The sequence below is a fragment of the Dipodomys spectabilis genome, unplaced genomic scaffold, assembly GCF_019054845.1.
Source record: "Dipodomys spectabilis isolate Male_0828 unplaced genomic scaffold, ASM1905484v1 ptg000007l, whole genome shotgun sequence".
Classification (NCBI taxonomy): domain Eukaryota; kingdom Metazoa; phylum Chordata; class Mammalia; order Rodentia; family Heteromyidae; genus Dipodomys; species Dipodomys spectabilis.
In genome coordinates this window covers 1,452,533-1,475,013 of record NW_024870684.1, presented here as the reverse complement: position 1 = coordinate 1,475,013, position 22,481 = coordinate 1,452,533, and the positions used below count along the sequence as shown (strand labels likewise).

The 22,481-nt window shown below is 41.0% G+C and overlaps 1 protein-coding gene across 1 annotated transcript in view; it reads left to right on the top strand.

Moving 5' to 3' along the window:
* Positions 1–10,999: 10,999 nt before the first annotated feature.
* Prkaa2 (protein kinase AMP-activated catalytic subunit alpha 2) overlaps positions 11,000–22,481 on the top strand; it is a 39,268-nt gene continuing 27,786 nt past the window's right edge. Inside the window, exon 1 of the mRNA XM_042699208.1 lies at positions 11,000–11,175. Within this exon, the coding sequence (XP_042555142.1) occupies positions 11,082–11,175 (94 nt within the window). The 5' untranslated portion in view covers positions 11,000–11,081. The remainder of the gene's footprint in view (positions 11,176–22,481) is intronic.

Genomic DNA, 22,481 nt, shown 5'->3' with positions numbered 1-22,481 from the left:
TAGAGAAGGAATAGAGAACTTGTAAGTATGAAGAATGGAATTTACTGGTTCAACTAACATGCAAAGTAAGGGACAGGAGTAAAAGTTAGCTACTGGTTTCCACAGTTTGGATTCAAGGAATATTTTAGACCAATGGTGGCACTTAGAAGCATACTCTTTATTTTTCCCATGATCTTATTAGCATTAAATTAGTTGTACAAAAGACAGTGTCCACATGGGCATACAAGATACCTTGATTAGATTCTCGCCCTCTTTCATTCTCTCTCAACCTCTCTCCTTGCCCAGCTCTGTCTTGACAGGCTTCACAGCTCCATTTTCACACATGTATAAAACATATTTCAGCCATATTCACCCACCTGCTCTGTTGACCATCACTCACACTACTAGTGTCTGGAAAACATAGCATTTAGGAAAGACAGGAGTAAGTCTCTCCCAAAATTATTCCATGCCTTCCAGAGTTTTACAATTACCACTTGCTTTAGCCTTTGCCCTATGGACCCCAAGAAGTTATGCTTAGATTATAGAATGGAGGAATAAAGAGCAGAAAGCTTAGATAATCACACTTTTTTCACAAACCTATATTTACAAGGGAATTTATATATTATATATTCAATAATAAGAGGCAGCAAAAATCAAGTAACCACTAAGCTGAACACAAGTGGATCATATCTATAATCCTAGCTGCTCTGGAGGTAGAGATCTGAAGAATGGTGGTTTGAGACCAGTCCAGGCAGAAAAGACTGCAAGACTCAATAAAAAGTAACCAGCCCAAAACAAGGCTGCAGATGTTGCTTAATTGGTAGAGCACCAGTCTAGCAAATGTGAGATTCTGAGTTCAGATCCAATTGCTTTCTTTTATTAAAGGAATATGTGTACATGTTTTCCTTTATAAAAAGAATATGTGTGTATGTATATGTCTATACAATAAGAAATGCATTTTAAAATTATTTAATGGTATATGTCTTCTTGAGAAAGTAAAAATCTTGAGAGCATTGTTTCTGGGATATTTCTTTGGTATCTAGCTGGCTAGATGTTTAAAAATCCATAAAGTGGATGGGTGGGGGGAGGGAAAGTAGGAGAAAAATGAGGGAAGAGGTAACAAATTTGACAAGAAATGTACTTATTGCCTTACTTATGTAACTGTAACCTCTCTGTACATCACCCTGACAATAAAAAAAAGTCCATAAAGTGGAGTGTGGTGCCAGTAATCTCAGCACTCCATTGTCTGAGGCAGGAGGGTAGCAAGTTCAAGGCTAACATGAGCTATACAACAACTTCCAGTTCAACCTGGGCTACATATTAAGACTTTCCATAAACAACAACAACAAAAATACTTAGTCTTGAATTATGTTCTAAAAAATTAGCATGTAACCTACTAAAAGGCAATTACTCTTATGTTTCAAAAGTATACCAAGTAATAATTAACCAATGAAAAATTATGTCAAAATACCTAGATGGAAGTTTCATAATGAGTGAATGAATCAGAATCAGTAGACAAACTAAAACAATCTCCTAGTCTATTTCACTCTTTCTTGAATGACATTTGAGAAAGTCTTAAAAGGTTTAAATACACATTCTAAAATATAGGCAGGTACATAAGGGTAATTACTTTTCTCTTGGAATTTTTAACGACCCACTTTTGAGATTAGAATTGAATATACCTTTGACTCTGTTTCCTAGAAAAACTCATGATGTGATACTTTTTCTTATTACATGTAGTTATTTTTATTATTTCTCCAATTTATGCCTGTAGGTGTTGTGCTTGAAATTCTATACAATTTATTAAATAATCTGCGAGTGTTGAGGTGGATCAAATATAATAAAAATATGTAACAGCAGGACTGTGGTAGAAATGCTATCCAATTCTCATGTTCAGAACTCTGACAAGTAGCAAAGCATCAAATTTGCATGAAGAACTCTTCCCAACATGCCTTGTTTTCCCTCCTCCCTTTTCTTCCACAGTAGGCAAATCTTCCCGGGGCACCAGGATAATAACACACACACACACACACACACACACACACACACACACACACACACACACACACAGGCAAATAAAATCCACCTCAAAGCTATTCTCCGAGACTGCAGGAATTACCTAAGTAGTCAGAGGCAGACATGGGACATAGGCACTGGAAGTGGTTTCTCAGTCACAGGAGTAACTGCTGCCAACCATGTTCCTTGCTCAGTTTATTTCCTGGGACATTTGCCGTAGTCCCACATTGTGAGTAGATGTCAAATAAAGGAACAAAATCACCTTTTCCATCTTTGGAGTCGTAGCCACTAACTAGAAGGAAGCAAATTCAAAAATATCCCTTCGTGTGGATGTTGACGCTTATGTTACCAGCAGAGGGCGCCAGCTGGACAAGCAGTGCCCAGGAACACTGGGATGGAAAGCCATAGGGGCTACTTGTGTTGAGTAGACTCGGGGTCTGCAGCATTTCTGTGTTTCTAAGCTAGCACAGGCTGAGGAAGACAAACATTATTCATTTTACTTTACCTTGCTTTACTTACTAATTATTTAGGGCTGGTACTGGGGCTTGAACTCAAGGCCTGGGTGCTTGTTTCTGAGCTTTTTCACTTATGACTGGTGCTCTACCACTTGAGCCATTGCTCTACTTCCAGCTTTTTGGTGGTAAACTAGAAATAAGCATCTCACTGACTTTCCAGCTTGAGCTAGCATCAAACCGTGATCCTCATCTCTTAGCTTCTCAAATAGACAGGATTATAGTCACGAGCTACTTACTGGAACCTGGCAACAAGGATTTTTTAAAAAATTTTATTGTCAAGGTGATGTACAGAGGGGTTACCTTACATGTGTCTTTTTTTTTTTGTCATGGAGCTTGAACTCAGGGCCTGGGTGGGAAAAAAAGCATCATTTTTGAAGTTATTATTTTACTTAGAATTTAGTTATGGAGGACAAATTTACCTTCCTCTAACTTATATAAATTTGTTTCTGGTTATAAACAGCCACAGAGCAAATGTGGGGACTGATTTTATCTAAAAAGCATAATCTGATTACCCTCTTCACAGAGAAAATAACATTTCTCCCTTCCTTTGTTCATTTATCAAATATGGAAAGAACAACTATAAGCATCATTCTCAGTGGGGAAGAGATTGATATTATACACTAACAATAGCATAAATGCAGCAGTGTATTAATTGTTTAACAAAATGAATCATATCAGATTCGTTGAAGTAAGGTGTTGCTTTTACAACTCTTCCAACTGCTTTTACAATAATTTCCTCAAAGACTCGAGGTAGATTTTCTTGCCTACTTTGATTTTCATTGTATCCTAGTATCCCAGAAAGGTTCACCTGTTGAGGAGAAACAAGGAGGAGGGAGAACCAGGCATGCTAGGAAAAGGGCTTGATGCAATCTGACACTTTGGTACTTGCCAGAGTTCTGAAAGTAAGATCTGGATAGCATTCATACCACATACAGTACAGCTCTATTGTAGAACTATGGGCTATAGTGAATAAAGGTTTTTCTTATTCCTAAGTTTTTATCATTGTCACTCTTAAGAACTGTCCTGGAATCAAATAACAACATGAAAGCAATACAGCTGCAACTCAACAGATTGCCAGAGTCCAGGAATGACTGGGAAATTCTTTATGAAGGGGGAAAGAGTTGGGTATGATTCCAGGGTGGATGGCTTCACTCTTTAATTATAAATCCATATGCTTAAAACACTTATGGAGTATCCAGGTGCTACAGACACAAAGATAACCCATGCTCTTAAATATTTCAGGCAGAGACACAGTCACCAAAACCAATGTCATGAACAAATACTATGATATAGCACCACACAGTGCTAACACATCACAAGGATTTAATAAAAAGAAATCCTTAATAGTCCCTAGGAAGATGACAGGGAAATTCAAAGAAAGCTACTCCAGAGCTGAGATAGTAATCATTCGTGATTCATTAATTGGACACCCATGTCTTAAGTGCCTGATGCATTTACAGAACTTGCACTCAAGGAGCAAATAACAGTCAAATGGTGAATGAGACATGATTGGTTCAATGACTGATTTAATTGAATACAAGGTAGACAGTGTGTGAATGTATGTGACATGTATGTGGGTGGCCGATGAAAGGCTTCACGGAGAAGTTAAGTTTGAAAAGATGTAGAGGCATTTGTTAGGCAAAATGTGCTGAGGATTGATTGATTTGCTTATAAGGGAGTCCAGGATAACAGCAGAAGTGAAAGCGCAATGCCCTGTTGCAAGCTAGAGAAGGTCACAGTGAGAAAGAAGTTGAATATGACTAGAGTTTGGGAAAGAGAGATGAGGCTAGAGATTAGTGGGACTTCGAGTTTTATTTTGTAGCCTAAGAGTTTTCAGGTTGTACTCACTGTTTCTGAGTTCTAAGGAAAAGCCTAATCAAGGTCCAAGAACCCATGCAAAAAGGCAGATTTTAAGGGTCCTTCAGTGTCAGACGCAGCCTTCCTCCTCTTCCTCTGTTAATCCAACCCTTCTTCAAATGCTCATCTAACCCTCCTTCTCTCCCACTAGTCTCTATATTCACTGACCCTGCTTTAGTTCTCTTCACAGCACCTGCAGCTAACATTATGTTATAGCACATAGTATACATTTATTTGGCAGTTCATTTTCTGGCACTTCTGCTAGAATATAACAAAGATTCTTTCTTTTACCTGTCTCTAGTCTGTCCCTCCTCTGGCTCCTCCATCTTGGGACATGGACTCAAGAGTCCAGTTTTAGCAAGAATTTTGCTACGTCAGTTTAGTTAGAGTCTTCCACTCTTGCTGTGGAACCAAATTCCCCGCCCTTCCTTCCACCAATGCCTGCCTTCAACAAGGATCTTGTTAGGTAAGTCTAGCAAAGAATTTACTTACCTTTTTGGCAATCTGCCATCCATTGGCATACCCCACCCACTTCACTGGCTGCAAGTCCTTACTTTCTTTTTTTCTTTTCTGAATTTGGAGTTCAGCCCAGTTTCTTTCTTCTACTGATCACTTTATTGAAGTAGCTCTATACCAACTACAGTACGAGTGAAAAAGCCTTACTACCTTTAATAACATAGTTTTTCATTAACAGATACTAAAGTATGAGTGATAGATGGGACACTTTATTATTAGACTCCCCAAGCAATAATGTAGGTACCTAGAACAAAGGAAGAACATACATAGAAAATCGGAGAACCTTTAAGTAGTAGACTAGCTAGTTTCATTGCATTTTAAAGTCTGAATGTGAAAAGTTTACTAAGGAATACGTAAAACAACACAGTCTATTAATTCTATTATTAATACATTCTAATTTCATAAAAGTCAGAATCTTAAGAATTAAGAAGCCTCAGAGGTCATATTGTCCAAGGTCACCTTTCCATTAAAAAGAATTGAATTTGCTGGCTATTTTTAAGATCTTTTATCTTGATGGGTTATCTTACTATTTGTAGAACATTTGGAACTTTTGGAATCACATTATTTATATTGTTTTCATTAATCATGCTGAAGTTTTTTAGCTAAATGCTGAAGCTTTTTAGCTAAGGTTCACAGGACTGAGCCAACAGCTAGAATGTTAACCCCCACTTGAGGTAATTAAAAGTGTACTAAAAAGGCCTCTTTGTTTGTATTAGAGAGGGAAAGGGAGATCACAGAAAAGGTGGAACAAAGGGTGAACAAATGCCACAGTGGTACTCACTCGATACTATGTGGAAAATGAACTGTACATCTTGTGGGTAGGGAGGGAAAAACGGAGAAAGAGGGAAGGGGAAGCATGGTTCAAAAAGAAATGTACATATTACCTGACCCATGTAACTGTAACCCCTCTGCATATCATCTCTACAATAACTATATATATTTTTTTTAATTTTTTATTTTTTGTCAGTCATGGGGACTGAACTCTGGGCCTGGGCACTGTCCCTCAGCTCTTCAGCTCAAGGCTAGCGCTCTACCATGTGAGCCACAACACCACTTCCAGGTTTTTCTGCTTATGTGGTGCTGAGAAATGGAACCCAGGGCCTCATGCATGCAAAGCAAGCACTCTACCACTGAGCCACTTTCTCAACCCGCTAACAGTATTTTTTAAAAGGCTTCTATGCCAGGTAAGGGTGGCTCACACCTATAATCCATGCTGCTCAGGAGGCTGAGATCTGAGGATCAAGGTTCGAAGCCAATCCAGGCAGGAAAGTCTGTGAGATTATCATCTCCAACTAACCAGCAAAAAGCTAGAAGTGAAGTTGTGACTCAAATGGCTGAGCACTAGCCTTGAACAAAAGGACCCAGGTTCAGCATTAGGCCCTGAACTCAAGGCCTAGTTAGTTAGTTTTGTCAGGGGTTGTTTGAATTCTAAAGTAGAGGCATATCAGAGATGATAGCCAATTCAAGGTGACATTGGCATCTCCTTACTCAAATCTCAACAGTTTGGAAGTATTCAGCCTGGAGAGTCGCTGAATCCATGCTGGGAGGCTGGTCCTGTGTGGGGCTAACTGACTTCATGGATATGAAAGTGTGTTTGAGCTTTCCTTCAGATGAGCTGTCAACACACTCATGAAAGCAAGGTTCTAAGAATGCTGTGAGTTCCCCAATGTTTACCCAGCAAAGCAAACAACCTTTGTTATTCCAATTAATTCATCTGCTCATGAAAGGAGCCTGATCCAAAAATGTGCTGTGTTTTCTTTCTCATCCACACTGAAAATTATAATGTTGACTCATATTGAAGCAATTTGGAAATGTACTCAGCTACAAAATGAAAATAGATTATGTTACATATGACATTTGTTACTAGGGTACCTGCTAAAAATAATGTCTCTGAGTTATATATTAGATTTCCTCCCAAGGATTTTTGGTATTCTCATAGTATCTTTTTAAAGAAGTTGGGCCAGGCAATAGTAGTCTCTCAGCCTTAGAAACCAATGATAATAAATGCCAAGAGGTAAAGAGAACACAGAAAAGAACATGCCAGAATCAAACCCTTTGTTGAGATACTATAGCTTGATACTTGGTAGTAACTTTCTGATCTTCTTGCTTTACTGCTCCAAAATGGGGAGTGAGATTTGGGAGTGGAATATGTTAAAAACTAAAAAAGAATTTTAAATATAGCTAGGTCAACTCAAATAGTTTTACCCATGAAAAGTGAAATGAACTCCTTAGGGACACAACTACTGAGTAGCAAAGAAGGACCCAAGCTCAGGATCTTTTATTTTAAATATGGTTTTTGCTCTCCAAACTCTTAGGATCATAAATGGTTCAACTAAATCTAACATGGCTTGGCATATTAAATAGACAAAGCAACTTCATTTTTCAACAGCATATCAACACAAGGTGACTTACTCTATTCTGTTTAGAATAAACCAAGCTAATTGTGTTTTTCATTTATAATAAGTATGAACTTTTATATACCTTCCAATTTTGCATTTCTTTCTTTAAAGAAGTACCTTAGACTAAGCTTGAGGTGCCATGTGAATGCCTATAATTTGCTAGGCACTGTTCTGCAAGCCAGGGATTGGTCAATGAACACAATGGAGAGTAAAACTTCCTCCTTTTATGAAGCCTATAGTCTACTTGGAAGAGACAGACAAAACAAACAAATAAGCATGTAAATTGCATAGCATGTTGGAAGATGGTTGCTTTGGAAATAGGTCTGGAGAGTTGGGTAGTTGCAGGGCAGAGCAGAGAGGCTGGGTGAAATGAAAGCAGTCCCTCTTTCTTTCTTTTTTTTTTTTTGGTCGGTCTGGGCTTGGGCACTGTCCCTCAGTTCTTCTGCTCAAGGCTAGTGCTTTACCACTTGAGCCACAGCACCACTTCTTGTTTTCTGGTGGTTTATTGGAGATAAAAGTCTCATGAACTTTCCTTCTCCGGGCTGGCTTTGAACTGCGATCCTCAGATCTCAGCCTCCTAAGTAGCTAGGATTACAGGTGTGAGCCACTGTTGCCTGGCATGAAAGCACCTTTTTAAACAGGGTGGCCAAGTGAATTTGCAAAGAAAGTTACTCTTAGCGCAGACTGGAAGGAACTAGTTGTTGACAACAGGGTGCTAGTACCATGGTTTAGCAGAATTCCATCAGTCTCTGACTCAGACCATGCTTTACTATATTTGAAGGGAATTAATATAAAAAATAGATACAGCAAGTATAGTTGGACAAGGGCTATGAACTGAAGAGTTACCTCTCATTTGAGATTGATGCTAAATAACCACAGACCCTAAAACACCACTGGAAAAATAATAAAATGGGGACGATAGTATTTACCAATATTCTTGGTAAAATGGCCAAGGGAGTGTGGCTCTTAAGGAGCTGTTAACTGTTGGGTTTTGTACTTCTGAGTAGGATGAGGTTAAAGCCAACATAAGCCAGATTCTGAACTATGACTTGTCCTTTCCCATTCATCTCACTCATCTAAGCATTCAGTCTTCTCTTTAAATCACAGCTGAGGAAACAGCACAAAACTAAATTAAAAGGGTATATTATTGGCCTACACAAAAAATTTCAAAAAATGTGAGAACAAGGCTGGGTGAACATCTTAAACTGTCTTAGAGCACCATATGCTCTTTTGTAGATTCAACTGTGGAGTAATAGAAAGAAAAGAACAAGTCAGAACCAGATAGGAGTCTGGCTCTACCACTTAGCTTAATAGCCTTGGGCAAATTAGAAAGGGAAACGCTGAATTTTATTATGTACTAAATGGAGAGGGATTGCAAGTTTCTTTTATGACAAATAATTATGTTTAAATGAACTTCTTTCACCAATAAACTATCATACGATTGGCATAAAAATGAAGGTACAAAGTAGTTAATTAGCATTTATATAAGGATCCTCCTCAGAAGGTATGAAGTGTAAAATAATTTAACTTGTAATTATCAAAGAATAGTGAAGTCCATGCAACATGCTTTAAAATATCAATTTATACTTGGTCTCATGTAACCCACAGCATTGAGTTAAAGGGAGAACTCTTCAACATCTCTAGTATACTGGGATAGAACAAGAGACAGACAGACACCACTATTTCAAAAGCAGAATGAACGTTTTGTTTCTGTACTTGAAGGAATACTGAAGGGGTGGACCTTGAACATGTGCAAGTTCAACGTTAGCTTCCTTCTCTGAATTGCCAGCTTGGTGGAATGATTCTTAAATGATACTTCCTGTCAGCAAGAAAGGTGATCCAAAGATTGAACAAAAATAGCCTGTGTTCAACAGCTGTGAGGTCTATCATTTATAAGGCAAGATCATCTCTCATCAGATTGTCTTGATGTGTACCCAAGAATGAATGTATATTTGTCATTTGTATATTTAATACTTCTCAGAAAACAAGGCTTTGTCACGTTCCATTCTTTCTAATACATTTCTCTCTTTACATGTCAACAGAGGGAAGTGGGGATTTATGTTTGAGGATTTACGTTTGTGATTCTGAAACTTTTGGCACCCTTAATGTTATAAATTTTGACTAATCCTGAATAATAAATCCTGAACAGCAAACAATCTTTTTATAAAAAAAGTTATTTATTTTTCAGTGGCAAAATTGCATATGTGAATCTTTTGCAACATGTTTTTATTTTTAATTTTTGGCTGGTCATGCGGCTTGAACTCTGGGACTGGGCCTGGGCCACGGTCCCTGAGCTTCTTTTGCTCAAAGCTAGTGCTCTACCACTTGAGTCACAGCACCACTTCTGGCTTTTGATGAGCAGTTAAGAGTCTCACGGACGTTCCAGCCTGGGCTGGTGTCAAACCGCGTTCCTCAGATCTCAGCCTCCTGAGTAGCTAGTAGTATAGGTGTGAGAGCCGCCAGCACCTGGCTCGTTTTGAATATATATATATATATATATACATTGGGGAATGATTAAATCAAACCAATTTAGCTCATATACACGTGGTCTTTCTTTTTCATAGGTTGAAGAAAATAGTCTTCAGGCATGAAAGGACAGAATACTAAAGAAGGGAGACAGTTAAGGAAAAAGGAGACAAGTATGGCAGGGGAGAGAGGCAGGGATGGGTTTCTTCCTCACCCAATTCTTGGCTGTCTCTACTACTTTGCCTGAGCATCAAGCATCTGAACTGCCCATATCATGCTTTTCACTTCTGCTTGTAATCCTTGTACTCTGCACCTCTCCCCTGCCCCTTGGCCCCACCACGTCTTTGCCCCGTAGGTATTTTGCTCCTATTTGCACATTAAACCTCCCGTTTCTTTCCCCACGGCCCCCACCCCGGCGCAGCTCGATCGTCAGGTCTCTCCGGTGTATTTATACAAGCATGTACGACAATGCACTTAGGGAGTGGGGCTGTGATTTACCGGTAACTTTGTTCAGCTGGTTAAAATGGAGACCTCTTCTAGCTACAGGACAAAATATCTAAGAGTTACAAAGTAAGCAGGCGAGCTGGAGAGCACAGACCTCTCAGCCAGGACCGGAGACCCGAGGAACCCGCGAGGCTTCCCCGGGGAGCGCCCTTTGCCCAGGGAGGGCCCTGCCCACCGCCTGCACCCGCCCTGGCGGCAGGCCCACGTTTCGGCCTCCACCTCCCTCCCCGCGCGCGGCTGGCCTACTTGTCTCCAATCCTCCTCCCACCTCTGCCCAGGCTCACCCCATATTCCACCAGCGCCCCAGCCCACGGCTACCCCGGGGTCCCGCACCGCCTCGCTGCACCTGCCACGAGCCACCCTTCCCTGCACACCTGGTTTGTCCCGCTCGGGAGCGGGCTCACGTCGGCGTCCCCGCTCGCCCCCCACCCCCGGGCCTGCTCCCTGGAGCTCCTGGGCCACGGACTCCCACGGAGTCCCGGGACCCCGCGCCCCGCCCAGCCCACTTGCAATCGGACCCCCAACGCTCCCCTCCCCCACCCCCAGAGCGTTCCCCGCCCCGAACCCCCGCCACCCTCGAGCCCCGCCCCCCACTCCTCCGCGCCCCGCCCCGCCTGCGCCCCGCCCCGCGTCCTCCACTCCCACTGCGTGCCCGCCCCTCCCTCCCCCACCTCTCCCTCCCCACGCGCCCCCGCTCCGCCCCGCCCCGCTCGCCAGCCTCCCCCGGTCCTCCGCCCGGCTCCCCGCGCCCCCGGCCCGCTGCACTGTGGGTAGACGGCGGTGGAGCCCGCGCGGAGCCGGTGGCGGAGCCGGGCGGCGCGCGCCGAAGATGGCCGAGAAGCAGAAGCACGACGGGCGGGTGAAGATCGGGCACTACGTGCTGGGGGACACGCTGGGCGTCGGCACCTTCGGCAAAGTGAAGAGTTGAGTGCGCGCGGGGCTCGGCGGGCGGCAGGTGGAGCGACCCCCCACCCCCCAGCCCGAGCGCGCGAGCCCGGGGCCGGGCGAGGTGCCCGGGGCGGGGTGATGGGGGGCGAAGAGGGGGGGGGGCGCGGGGCCGGGCGAGGCGCACCGCGCGTCCCGGGGTGCAGGTGCAGCGCCCACCTGCGCCTTCGCTGGGGGACGGAGCACGGCGCCTCTCCCTTCTCCACACCCCGGCTGTGACGAGCAAGGAGCGTGGAACGGGGTCGGCGGGGCCCTGGGGCCTGAGGTGTAGGATGGAGATAGTGCACGCTGCTGGGGGGTGGATGACTGTCGGTTTGTGCCAAGTGCCCTTGTTGGGAGCGTTACGATCGCATTTAATCTCTGCAGCAGCGTAGCCAAAACCTGACCCTCACCTTGAAGGTGAGAGAATGTGGACCCCCCGCGTGGTTTAGTAACACACCCCAAGGTCACAGAAGTGGTTGGTCCGGGATGAAGTCTAAAATGTCCTCCAACTCGAGCCTTGCTCAGAGGTGTGACTATGCCCAGGTTCTTTCCTGCCCCTGATTTGTTGGTGGAGCTGTTTTGAGGATACCCAGGGAGCCCAGTGATCGTGGGTCCTCTGCTGGACTGTTTCGTGCCAGAATGGGGCCGGATTGGGCCTCAGAGTATTGCAAACGACAGAACGATCAATGTATGTGCAAAAAAAGAAAAGAAGCTTCTAGGGGAGGAATATGTAAATGTCCCTTGGTGCTGGCGCTGGGATTTAGGGAGTTGAAGTCAAAACTGCTTGCTGAGGCATATATTGCTGAGGTCTGTTTGCCTGGAGACAGGATCCCTTTTTTTTTTGGCTGCAAGAAAACAGGCTACCTTTGAAATTTTATACTGTACTCCTTGCTAGTTAAGTATTAAACTTTTCTTTGGTTTTGTATTTGTTAATAAGAGTCACCAGATGTAATTAACCTGTTCTCTCCAGAACTACAGCTAACTGACCAAAAAAAGAGAGAAAACTTTGTTGAAAATTGAACAAGTGAAATACAGATCTTTGGTGGTTTTTTTTCGCCCCTCCCCTCCCCTGAATAAATGTTTGGGCAGACAAGTCCAGAAATTTTATGCTTGTCAACTTCAAATTTTAACCTCAAGTAGAACTACTGGAATACGGAGACTTGTCCTGTGGCCAGGGTCAGAACTTACTTTCTTCTTTCTTCCTACCTACTAACCATTTGTTTGAACAGAAATTACTGACAAAGTGCTAGGCACAATTCTAGGCAGTGTGGACTCAGGCAGGAACAAACCCAGAACTTTTGTAGGACTTCCTTTCTAGTAGGAGGAGACAGAATAATCAGAATTATGTGTGAGATTTATGTTATATGCCGTTGAGAAAAGGGAAGAGTAGCGACCTTTATGAGATTGGCAGTTGTAAGGTGATCAGACATGGCCTCCCAGACTGTAGTATTTGTATAAAGTCATAAAGTTTGTAAAATTCTTTGGAGTCTTATGAAGGCCATGAAGTCTGGATTATTTCTGAAAGATCTTATAAACAATGCATCATTAGGAGGATATGTTTAGAGAGGGAGTCCAGGAAGATTCAGGGATTGGATTAGTGCCTGTAATGTTACTTGGTTTAGTAGAGTTACCGAGAACTATTGTGAGGGCATTATATAGTTGCTCAAGCGAACAGCACCTTTGCATTTAGGCTTTAACTCTACATCCTTTCAAACCAGGTCAGATGTATTTATCTTTTAAATTCTTGTACTGCAATCTCAATGCAACATAAAGTACCCCTAGGATCAATCATCCCATTGTCAGAAGAAAACATTTAAATCTCTTTTCCTTATACTCTCAAGCTGTGTCCAGGCACCAGCTTCTTGAAATACAAAGTAACAGAAGAAACTTTGATATATGAGAAATCCTTTCCTTAGAGAACTTCATTCTGGGGGAGCTGACACTATTTTAAATCCTCCATAAGAGATACTGTGTCTTCCTATGTAACATTAGAGTCAGTATAATATTTTTAAATACAAATTATAGACATTGCTACAATCTAAACTTCTTTAGTTCTTCCAGGGACAAGTGAGACAAAATTTTGGGGGTATATTTTTCCATCACAAAATTCATCATTTTAGGGTACAATTCAACGTTTTTTAGCAACTTTACCAACAACTGGAAGAATCATTACAGATCAGTTGTAGAATGACTCTCATATCCACTTAGTTAATCCTAGAAAATCAGTAATCTATGTCTAATTTACATAAATATGTTCTTTCTTGATTCCTATAATTGGGGTCATTCAATATGTAGTCTCTTCAGCCCAGCTTCTTCAATAATGACTTTGAGGTTCATCCTTGACATATCATGTGCCATTACTTAGTTTGTTTTTCTAGTTGAATAATATTTCATTGTATAAACATGCACGTTGTCCACTACTGATGAATATTGCTTTAAGTTTTGTTGTTTCGTTTGTGCCAGATCTACCTGGGGCTTAAATTCTGGGCCTGCACACTGTCCCTAAGCTTTCTGTGCTCAAGGCTAGTGTTCTACCACTTGAGCCACAGCTCCACTATAGTTTTTTTGGTTGTTAATTGGAGAGAAGAGTTTTGAAAACTTTACTGCCCCGGCTGGTTTATGCAGATACTTCTTGTTAGATTTTTTTTTTTTCCTCCATGACAAAATGCATGAGAAAATAAGCAGAGGAAAGATTTATTGGCTTACAATTTCAGTCTGTAATCCTTTAGCTGTCATGGCAGGAAGATGTGGTAGAATTTAGCACCTCACTTTATGGGAGAGGAAGCAGAGAGATGGGCTCTTTGTTCATTTTCTGATTGGATTGAGTTATGGTGAAATTTGGTTCATGGGTACTGCAATGAGTGGTGGGACTTTTGTGAATTAATTAGATCAGGTAAGGGTAATTAAGGCCTTTCTCATGGGAGGGGGTTAGTTATTGTGGGTTAGTATGTTAAGTCTGCCGTGGGGTAAGTTGCTCCACTCAAAAACATCTGCCCTTTGTATTTTGCTTGTTCTGCTTTCTGCCATGAGTTCAAGTAGCTTGAGATTCTCTCCAGAAGCTAAACAGATGCTGGCACCTTATCCTTACACCTCCCAGCCTCCCTATCAGCCAGAATAAACTACCTGGCCTTACAGCTATTAAAAATGGAATGTTTGGGGCTGGAAAGGTGGCTCAGTGGTAGAGTGCATGCCTTGCATGCATGAGGCCCTGGGTTTGATTCCTCCGTACCATATAAGCAGAAAAAGCGGGCAGTGGCGCTGTGGCTCAAGTGGTAGAGTGCTAGCCTTGAGCTGAAGAGCTGAGAGACTGTGCCCAGGCCCAGAGTTCAGGCCCCACAACCAACAATAAATAAATAAATAAATAGATAAATGGAATGTTTGTTGAGTTAAAAGAATTTTATTTTTTGTAGATTCCAGATACAAGTCCTTTTTTTTTTTTTTGGTGGATATGGGTGTTGAACTTGTGCCTGGGTGCTGTCCCTGAGCTCTTTAGCTTAAGGCTAGCGCTCTAACACTTGAGTCACAGCACCACTTCTGGTTTTCTGAGTGGTTTATTGGAGATAAAAGCCTCATGGACCTTCCTGCCCTGGCTGACTTTGAACCAGGATACTCAGCTCTCAGCCTCGTGAGTAGCTAGGATTACAGGTGTGAGCCACCAGCGCCTGGCCCAATTTGTCACTTTAAAAAAAAATATTATTTTATCTTTATGTAGTTGTACAATGAAGTTACCATCCAACAAATCAGTTTATAATACATCTTGATCAGTATCACCTCATTCATCATTCTCCACCATCCTTTTTTTTTTTTTTTTTTAAGGACTATGCTTAGTATCATAGTTTAAGAAATTGTTGGGCTGGGAATGTGGCATAGTGGTAGAGTGCTTGTCTAGCAGGCATGAAGCACTGGGTTCAATTCCTTAGTAACACATAAACAGAAAAAGCTGGAAAAGTGGTGTTGATAGTGTGTAAGCCCTGAGTCATACCCCTTATGGTTTACAGTATTTTCTTGCAGTTGTCATATTGTTTTAATTTTTATATTTAGTTGATGATGCATTTTAAAATTTTCTTTTAGTTTTGGCAGTACTGGGGCTTGAACTCAGAGCTTTGAGATTGCTAGGCTTGCATTTTCTTAGCTGGGGCTCCACAACTTGAGCTATGCCTCCACTTCCGGAGGAGGCTAATTTTTTGGTGGCTAATTGGAGGGAAAGAGTCTCTCCAATTTGTCTTCCCTGGCTGGCTTTGAACCACAATCCTCACATCTTGGCCTCCTCAGTTGCTTGAATTACAGTCATGGGCCCCCTGGCCCCTGGTGGTGTTTGGAATTCTTATAGCTAGACTTAGTTGGTTCTAACCTAATCTGTCTAAAGGTGACAGATTCTGGAATCAATCTGTTGTATGTGTTATGTAAAGAGTGACTAACAATTCTGTTTCTGATATAATGTCAGTTAATTTCAAAAGAGGTTTGCACTTTCAAGGTGAAGACTAATAGGTGTGGTTGATGAAATTCTGTTCCTTTATCACTCTGTTGTACAGGAAGAGCTGCCATGCAACCAAGTTGCTTTCTAGCTAGCAAAATCCTACCAAGGAAGCTAGATTCCCTCCCTCCTTTCCTCTTTCCCTCCTTCTTTATCTCTCTCTCCTTTCTCTTTCTCTCTTTTTCTTATCTCTCTTTCTTTTTTTTTTTTGGTCCCGTCGTGGGGCCCGAACTCTGGGCCTGGGCGCTGTCCCTCAGCTCTTCAGCTCAAGGCTAGTGCCCTACCACTTGAGCCACAATGCCACTTCCGGCTTTTTTCTTTTTGCTTATGTGGTGCTGAGGAATAGAACCAAGGGCCTCAGGCATGCAAGGCAAGCGCTCTACCACTGAGCCAACTTCCCAGCCCATCTCTCTTTATTTTATCTCTCTCTTTCTTTCTTTCATATGGAATGGCATTACCTGAAGTACCTGCAAACTTGGCTTTCAAGAAATGAAGTAAAGGGCTGGGAAGGTAGCTCAGTGGTAGAGCGCTTGCCTTGTATGCATGAGGCCCTGGGTTTAATTCCTCAGCACAACCTAAGCAGAAAAAACTGGAAGTGGTGCTGTGGCTCAAGTGGTAGAGTGGTAGCCTTGAGCCGAAGAGCTGAGGGACAGTGCCCCAGGCTCAGAGTTCAGGCCCCATGACTGACCAAAAATAAAAAAAAAAATTAACGATTTTACAAGTTCACTGCTCACTCTTCACTCTGTCCTGTATACCATTCCCAATGCCAGTTTGCAAACATATATGTGCATATAAGCTATAGCTCCTGTGGGGGAGAAGAGCTCAGAGTTGCTCTTGGTGGAAGGAGGTGGGAGCTTGGAAGGGAAAGTGTGAACTGTGGTTGGCATCTTGTATGTCTGGATCTTTTTAAAGGCCAAGCTACTTATAGTAGAACCAAAATCATCAAAGCTATTTTTTTTAAGTGCAGAGGATGCACTTTGAGCTAAAATATGTCTCCACCAAACTTTCCCTTAATGAAGCTATGTAAATTAGAAAATTGCTTATGGTTTGTTTTTTTTTCAGGTATTAAGGTATTTATATCTTAAATCAGTTCCTTAGGATGTCTCTTCCTTTCCTGTAACACAGCACTGCTTTAGCTTATTTTTTTTTGATACCTTTTCTTTTCTTCCCCCCCCCCCTTTTTTTTTTTGGTAAAAACATTTCAAAATGTTCATTTTCCAAAATGTTCACTAACCTTGAAGCACCTGTGAGCTCTCCTGACAGCACTTAGAACTGCTTCCTCATGACAGTGCCATTCCATTTATTCTGAGATACCTGCACCTTCCTTGAAGATAGGGAAAACACTTTACAGGAAAGTTAATTTTTGAAGTCAAGCAGATAATTTGACTTAGGAGAGAGATCCAATCTTAAGTCTCATGAGAGATAATCAGTAAGTACCTCATGATATTGAATGTTGTCAAGATGAGAACAAACTTACCTAGTCCATTAATGCAAATATGAAAGTATTATTTTTTATATGTCTTATGTTTTTAATCTATTATTTAAGCCACTTAAATATATGTGTAAAACAACATTTTTTGTTTGTTTGTTTTTGTTTTGTTTTCATTTCTTTAGTGCCGGCATTGAACCCTGGGTCTTGTGCATGTTAGGCAAGTGTCCTATCACTGAGTTACATCCTCAGCCCTACATGTTTATTTTGAAATGTGGTAAACTGTTTTATTTTTAGTATGGTGTTATTAAGGAAAGAATTTCAGGCAGTTTTTATCTCTGCTAATAATAGAATCCTTCACCCCTTTAAGGGAACAGTATTCTGCTTAAGTGGTGTCTTATGTTTGACGGTGCTTGCTTCTGATAAATTTTCACTTTATTTCCGATAAATTTTCACTTTATTTCCTTAGTGATGCCTTTAAAAAAGTTTTAGTAATTCTTTTATTATAAGAGTAAAGAATTTAGCAAAATTTGCTATATCTCTTGTTAATTACTTGTTAACTAATGTACTAATTTATGAAGTAATTTCATCAAGAGTCTTAATGCATTGTATATACTTTTAAAAACATAATGGCAATAGGTTCTCATTCAATACCTCTGAGTTTCTGAATTATAAATTAGCTATAAGGCAGTCAGATTTGACTGTTAGATCTCTGTTCACAATAACCAAACTGTGGACTCACCTAAGATGCCTGACAACTAAAGAATGGATAAAATATAGTAAGATGTTCTCTTAAAAAAGAACTGGTCGAGAACTGTTCCCCTCTCCTTTGCTTGACAAGATATGTACTCAGGACCTTACTCATGTAACTGTAATCCCTCTATACAGCATCTTTACAATAAAATTAAAAAAAGAACTGTAGCTGGTCGCCAGTAGCTCATGCCTGTATTCCTAGCTACTAAGGAGGCTGGGATCTGAGGATCATGGTTTAAAGCCAGCCTGGGCAGAAAATCCATGAGACTCTTATCTCCAACTTATCATAGAAAAAGCCAGAAGTGGAGCTGTGGCTCAAGTAGTAGAGTGCTAGCCTTGAACAAGATGAGCTCAGAACAGCACTCAGGCCTCTGGGTTCAAGCCCCATGACCAGCAAAAACAAAAACAAACCAAAAAAGGACTTGTTGGTTGAATTCATAGATGCTAAAAGCCAGCTAAGGACTCACAAAAAGATTTCTTAGAATACATGTAACTTTTGTACATGGGAGATAATTAAAAAGCAAACTAAAAACATTGAGAGGATACTACAGCAATACCTAAGCGGTGGCAAGCCAAGGGATACTGTACATACATAGCTGAGTCTTGAAAGATGGCCCAGTCTGTTGGCTTACACTCATCTGTATTAAAAGCATTAACTGTAGGAGTCAGGAATGATCTGATGCACTTACTTTCTAACTCCTGCCATCCCCAGACTTCTGCCAAAACAACAAGGCTCCTTTCTTTTTTTGTCCATTCTCAAACAAAACACAGCCTCCTTGCTTTTCTCCACATTTCCTTTCCCTGAAAGTTCTTTACAGTTCTCTGAAAGATAGTCCTAACGAGGAAGCAAAAGTCTTTTTTTTTCTTTCTGATCATGATTAAGTAAGTACCGATAACATACTTATAAATGTTTCTTATTTAATTCCCAGAACTCAAGGAGGTAAATACCATTATAGTTAGTTTACAGCTGAAGATTCTGGGAATTAGAACAATCGCAGAGGTCATGGTGGTAAACTGGCCTCTATGTCTTAACCCAAAGCTGAGACTCCTTTACCTTTCAGTCACCAGTCTCTCTTGATTTAACACAATAACAGTGTTCACTTGCATTCTTACCCTCTTATGCTTAGCACGAGTTCTGAGAGATGAACCACAGTGAAGGGATGGAATCAAGCAGTGAGTGAGTGACAGGTCAAAGGGGGTATAGACAATGAATGGAAATAATCAAGTAGGGAAAACTGTGTTCAGTTATAGAGCAAGGCTGGTATGGAACTATGACCTTCACTGGGGATCAGACACATTAGTTATTCAGGTTGCTTAGTCAGGGGCCAGTGGTTCATGCCTCTAATCCTAACTACTTGAAGGTCTGAGAACAAGAGGATCAGGATCAGGATCATGGCTTGAACCTAGCCCCAGGCATCAAAATTTAGGAGACTCCTTTTCAACCCATATCTGGGCCCAGTAGCTTGCTTGTCATCACAGCGCTGTGGGAGATTGAGATTGACAAATTCTGGGCAGAAAGTGAGACTGGACTCAGTGGAAAGAGCTGGGCCTGGTGGAGCACACCTATCATCCCAGCTATATCAGGAAGCCTAAAAGAGGTAAATCTCAGCCCGGGCACACTACTGTGTAAGTCTCAGACCTAAAATATGTTTTCTCCTCTTGTGGAAAATACATCATCTTTTCTCAACCATTATTGACATACCATACTTCCAAGGCCCTTCTAACTATAAAGGTTTTCTCTGAATTAATTACAATTAGCTACATTTTTCCCCCCAATTCTGGTACCAAGAACTGAACCCAGTATTCAAAATCTGGCTTAAACCATAGTATAGCAGAGCTATACTACTTTTACAGTCACCAGGTAATATGATCTATGCACCTCTGTTTTCCACACTGAAACACTGTTTTTATTGCTGTTTTATTGATCTCAAGGCCTCAGGCTTGGTAGGCTGACTACTACTTGTACCTTTAAGCACTGGTACTATATAATTCCTATCCCTGTGATCATCTAAAACTCCTCTCAGAAAGTGCTATGGACAGTTCCATTTTTCCTGCATTCATGTTTGTGTTTTGTTTTTAATGTAAGTGTTAGATTGGTCATTTGTCTCTATTGAATTTCATATTCCTAATTTTCACTTACAGCCCAAACAGACAATATAGTTGTTAAGTTCTGATTTGTGATTTGGCTATGATCTCATCTACTTCATGACAACACAAATAGCAACTCTTAATACGATTATTAGATCCTAGTACATATCAATATCATTTATAAAAATATGCATGTGAGTGTATATATATGTTTGTATATATATATATATTCTATATATAATCCTATCTTATCTCTATAGTATATACTGTAGTGTCCATATGCTAAATACATAATGAGTATCTCTATACTACTATTTCATGTTGCTTTTTCTGGAGTTAACCTGAATTTATCTACCATTTATAACATTGTTTTAGGCCATATTACCTGGTGGTTGAGATTATCTTCCATATTTGTCTACTTGTATTTTTTCTTGAGAAATGTTTATTTGAATGATGAACTCATTTTTAAATTGTCTGTTTTTATTTTTTTTAGTTCCTTATGTATTCTGAATATTAACTCTTTGTCAAATATTTTCTCTCATTCTGTAGGTTGGCTGTTCATTCTCCTGATTGTTATATTTGATATGCAGAAAGTTTTTAGTTAGATGATTCATTTTTCCTTTTGTCTTTTGTACTTTGGGAGATAAAACTCTCAAATCATGGTCTTGAGGGGTTTCCTATATGTTTTCTTCTAGTTGCAGGTCTTTGTTAGGTCTATGATCCACTCTGGGTTAAGATTTGTACCTAGTGAGAGTTAGGGTTCAAAACAGAGGCACTCTTCCACCTCTAGCTTTTTGCTGGTTAATTGAAGATAAGAGTGTCTCAGATTTGCCTGATTTGGTTGGCTTTGAACCCCAATTCTAAGACTTCAGCCTCTTGAGTAGCTAGGATTATAGGCAATAAGCTTTGAACACTTGGATAGAAATTGTCTTCTTTAATATAAAAGATTTGTTAGAACCCAAAGAATCCTATTTTTTATGAATAACCTTTTATTTATAACCATCGGTTTTGGTAGTTTGTTTTTTTTTTTTAGTCCAAGTGTTAGTCCCAATCTATTTACCAGAGGTAGTAGGATTCTTAGGAAATGGGAAGAGAAGAAACCCTTTTCCCTTGCAAATTGATTTTCAGATAGCAAAAAGTAGCTTTGAGTTTCAGTTCCAGTGTTAATTTCCTATATGCATTTTGAGTAGGTTGCTTAAATTCTGTGAGCCTCAAGTTTCTCTATTTTGGAAGGTTTAAGAAATGTGACATGTTTAATAAGCTTATACACATATACAGATATGTATATTATCATGTGTATGTGTACATAGTGGTATGTGTGTATGTACACATCACTAAGTGCCTAGTATGTCCTAGGCACTCATTGGTGTTTGCCTGTCTGAGTATCCTGTTGTTATTTTAATTTCTTCCCCTCAAATGGTTTATCTCCAAGGCCCTAGAATTTTCTGGTCTTTTATCCTGCCTTAGAGATTCCTCCTACCCACTCAGGCTAGTTCTTTTACAACACACTTTTTATTTTTATTTTTTAAATTATTTTTACAGCCTAAAGTTGGACCAAAAGCATTGATAAATCCTTACAAAGACCTGAGAACTTTATGCATTTTTATTGGTTAGCTCCTTAGGATTAGAGTCACTGATTCATAGAATGTATACGCGTTCATATTTAGTCGTTACTATGAGCTTTCATCCATTTGCCATTGTAACCAGCTTCCCTCCCCAGGTATAGTCTTAAGAAGCCCCCCAGGATACTGTATTCTCACCAGTATTTTAATATTGTCTTCTTCTTCTTCTTCTTCTTCTTCTTCTTCTTCTTCTTCTTCTTCTTCCTCTTCTTCCTCTTCCTCCTCTTCCTCCTCCTCCTCCTCCTCCTCCTCCTCCTCCTCCTCCTCCTCCTCCTCCTCCTCCTCCTCCTCCTCCTCCTCCTCCTCCTCCTCCTCCTCCTCCTCCTCCTCCTCCTCCTCCTCCTCCTCCTCCTCCTCCTCCTCCTCCTCCTCCTCCTCCTCCTCCTCTTCTTCTTCCTCCTCTTCTTCCTCTTCTTCTTTCTTCGATCTTCTTCTTCTTTTTTTTTTTTGGTCCAGTTGTGGGGCCTGAACTCTGGGCCTGGACACTGTCCCTCAGCTCTTCAGCTCACGGCTAGTGCTGTACCCCTTGAGCCACAGCGCCATTTCCAGCCTTTTCTGCTTATGTGGTGCTGCTTATGTGGGCCTCATGCATGCAAGGCAAGCATTCTACCACTGAGCTACCTTCCCAGCCCTGTCTTCATTTTTTAATTACAGCTGTTCTGGTGGGTATGTTATGGTGTTGTGTTACGTAGTGGTGTCAGTTCATATCACCTTGATGCCAGACAGCATCAAGTACTGTTCCACTTGTTTCTCCATCACGTCCATCTCATTTTCTCTAACTTTGTTTTCCTGTGAGATATATAGTTTCTTCCAAAAGGACTAGAGTTTCATTGTAGCCCTGATTATGATGGTCATACTTGTTTTATGAGTGCATTCCCATATTTAGGAGTTCCTGGAATTCTGAGGGATCTTGGAATGCATCCATAATGTCTCTCC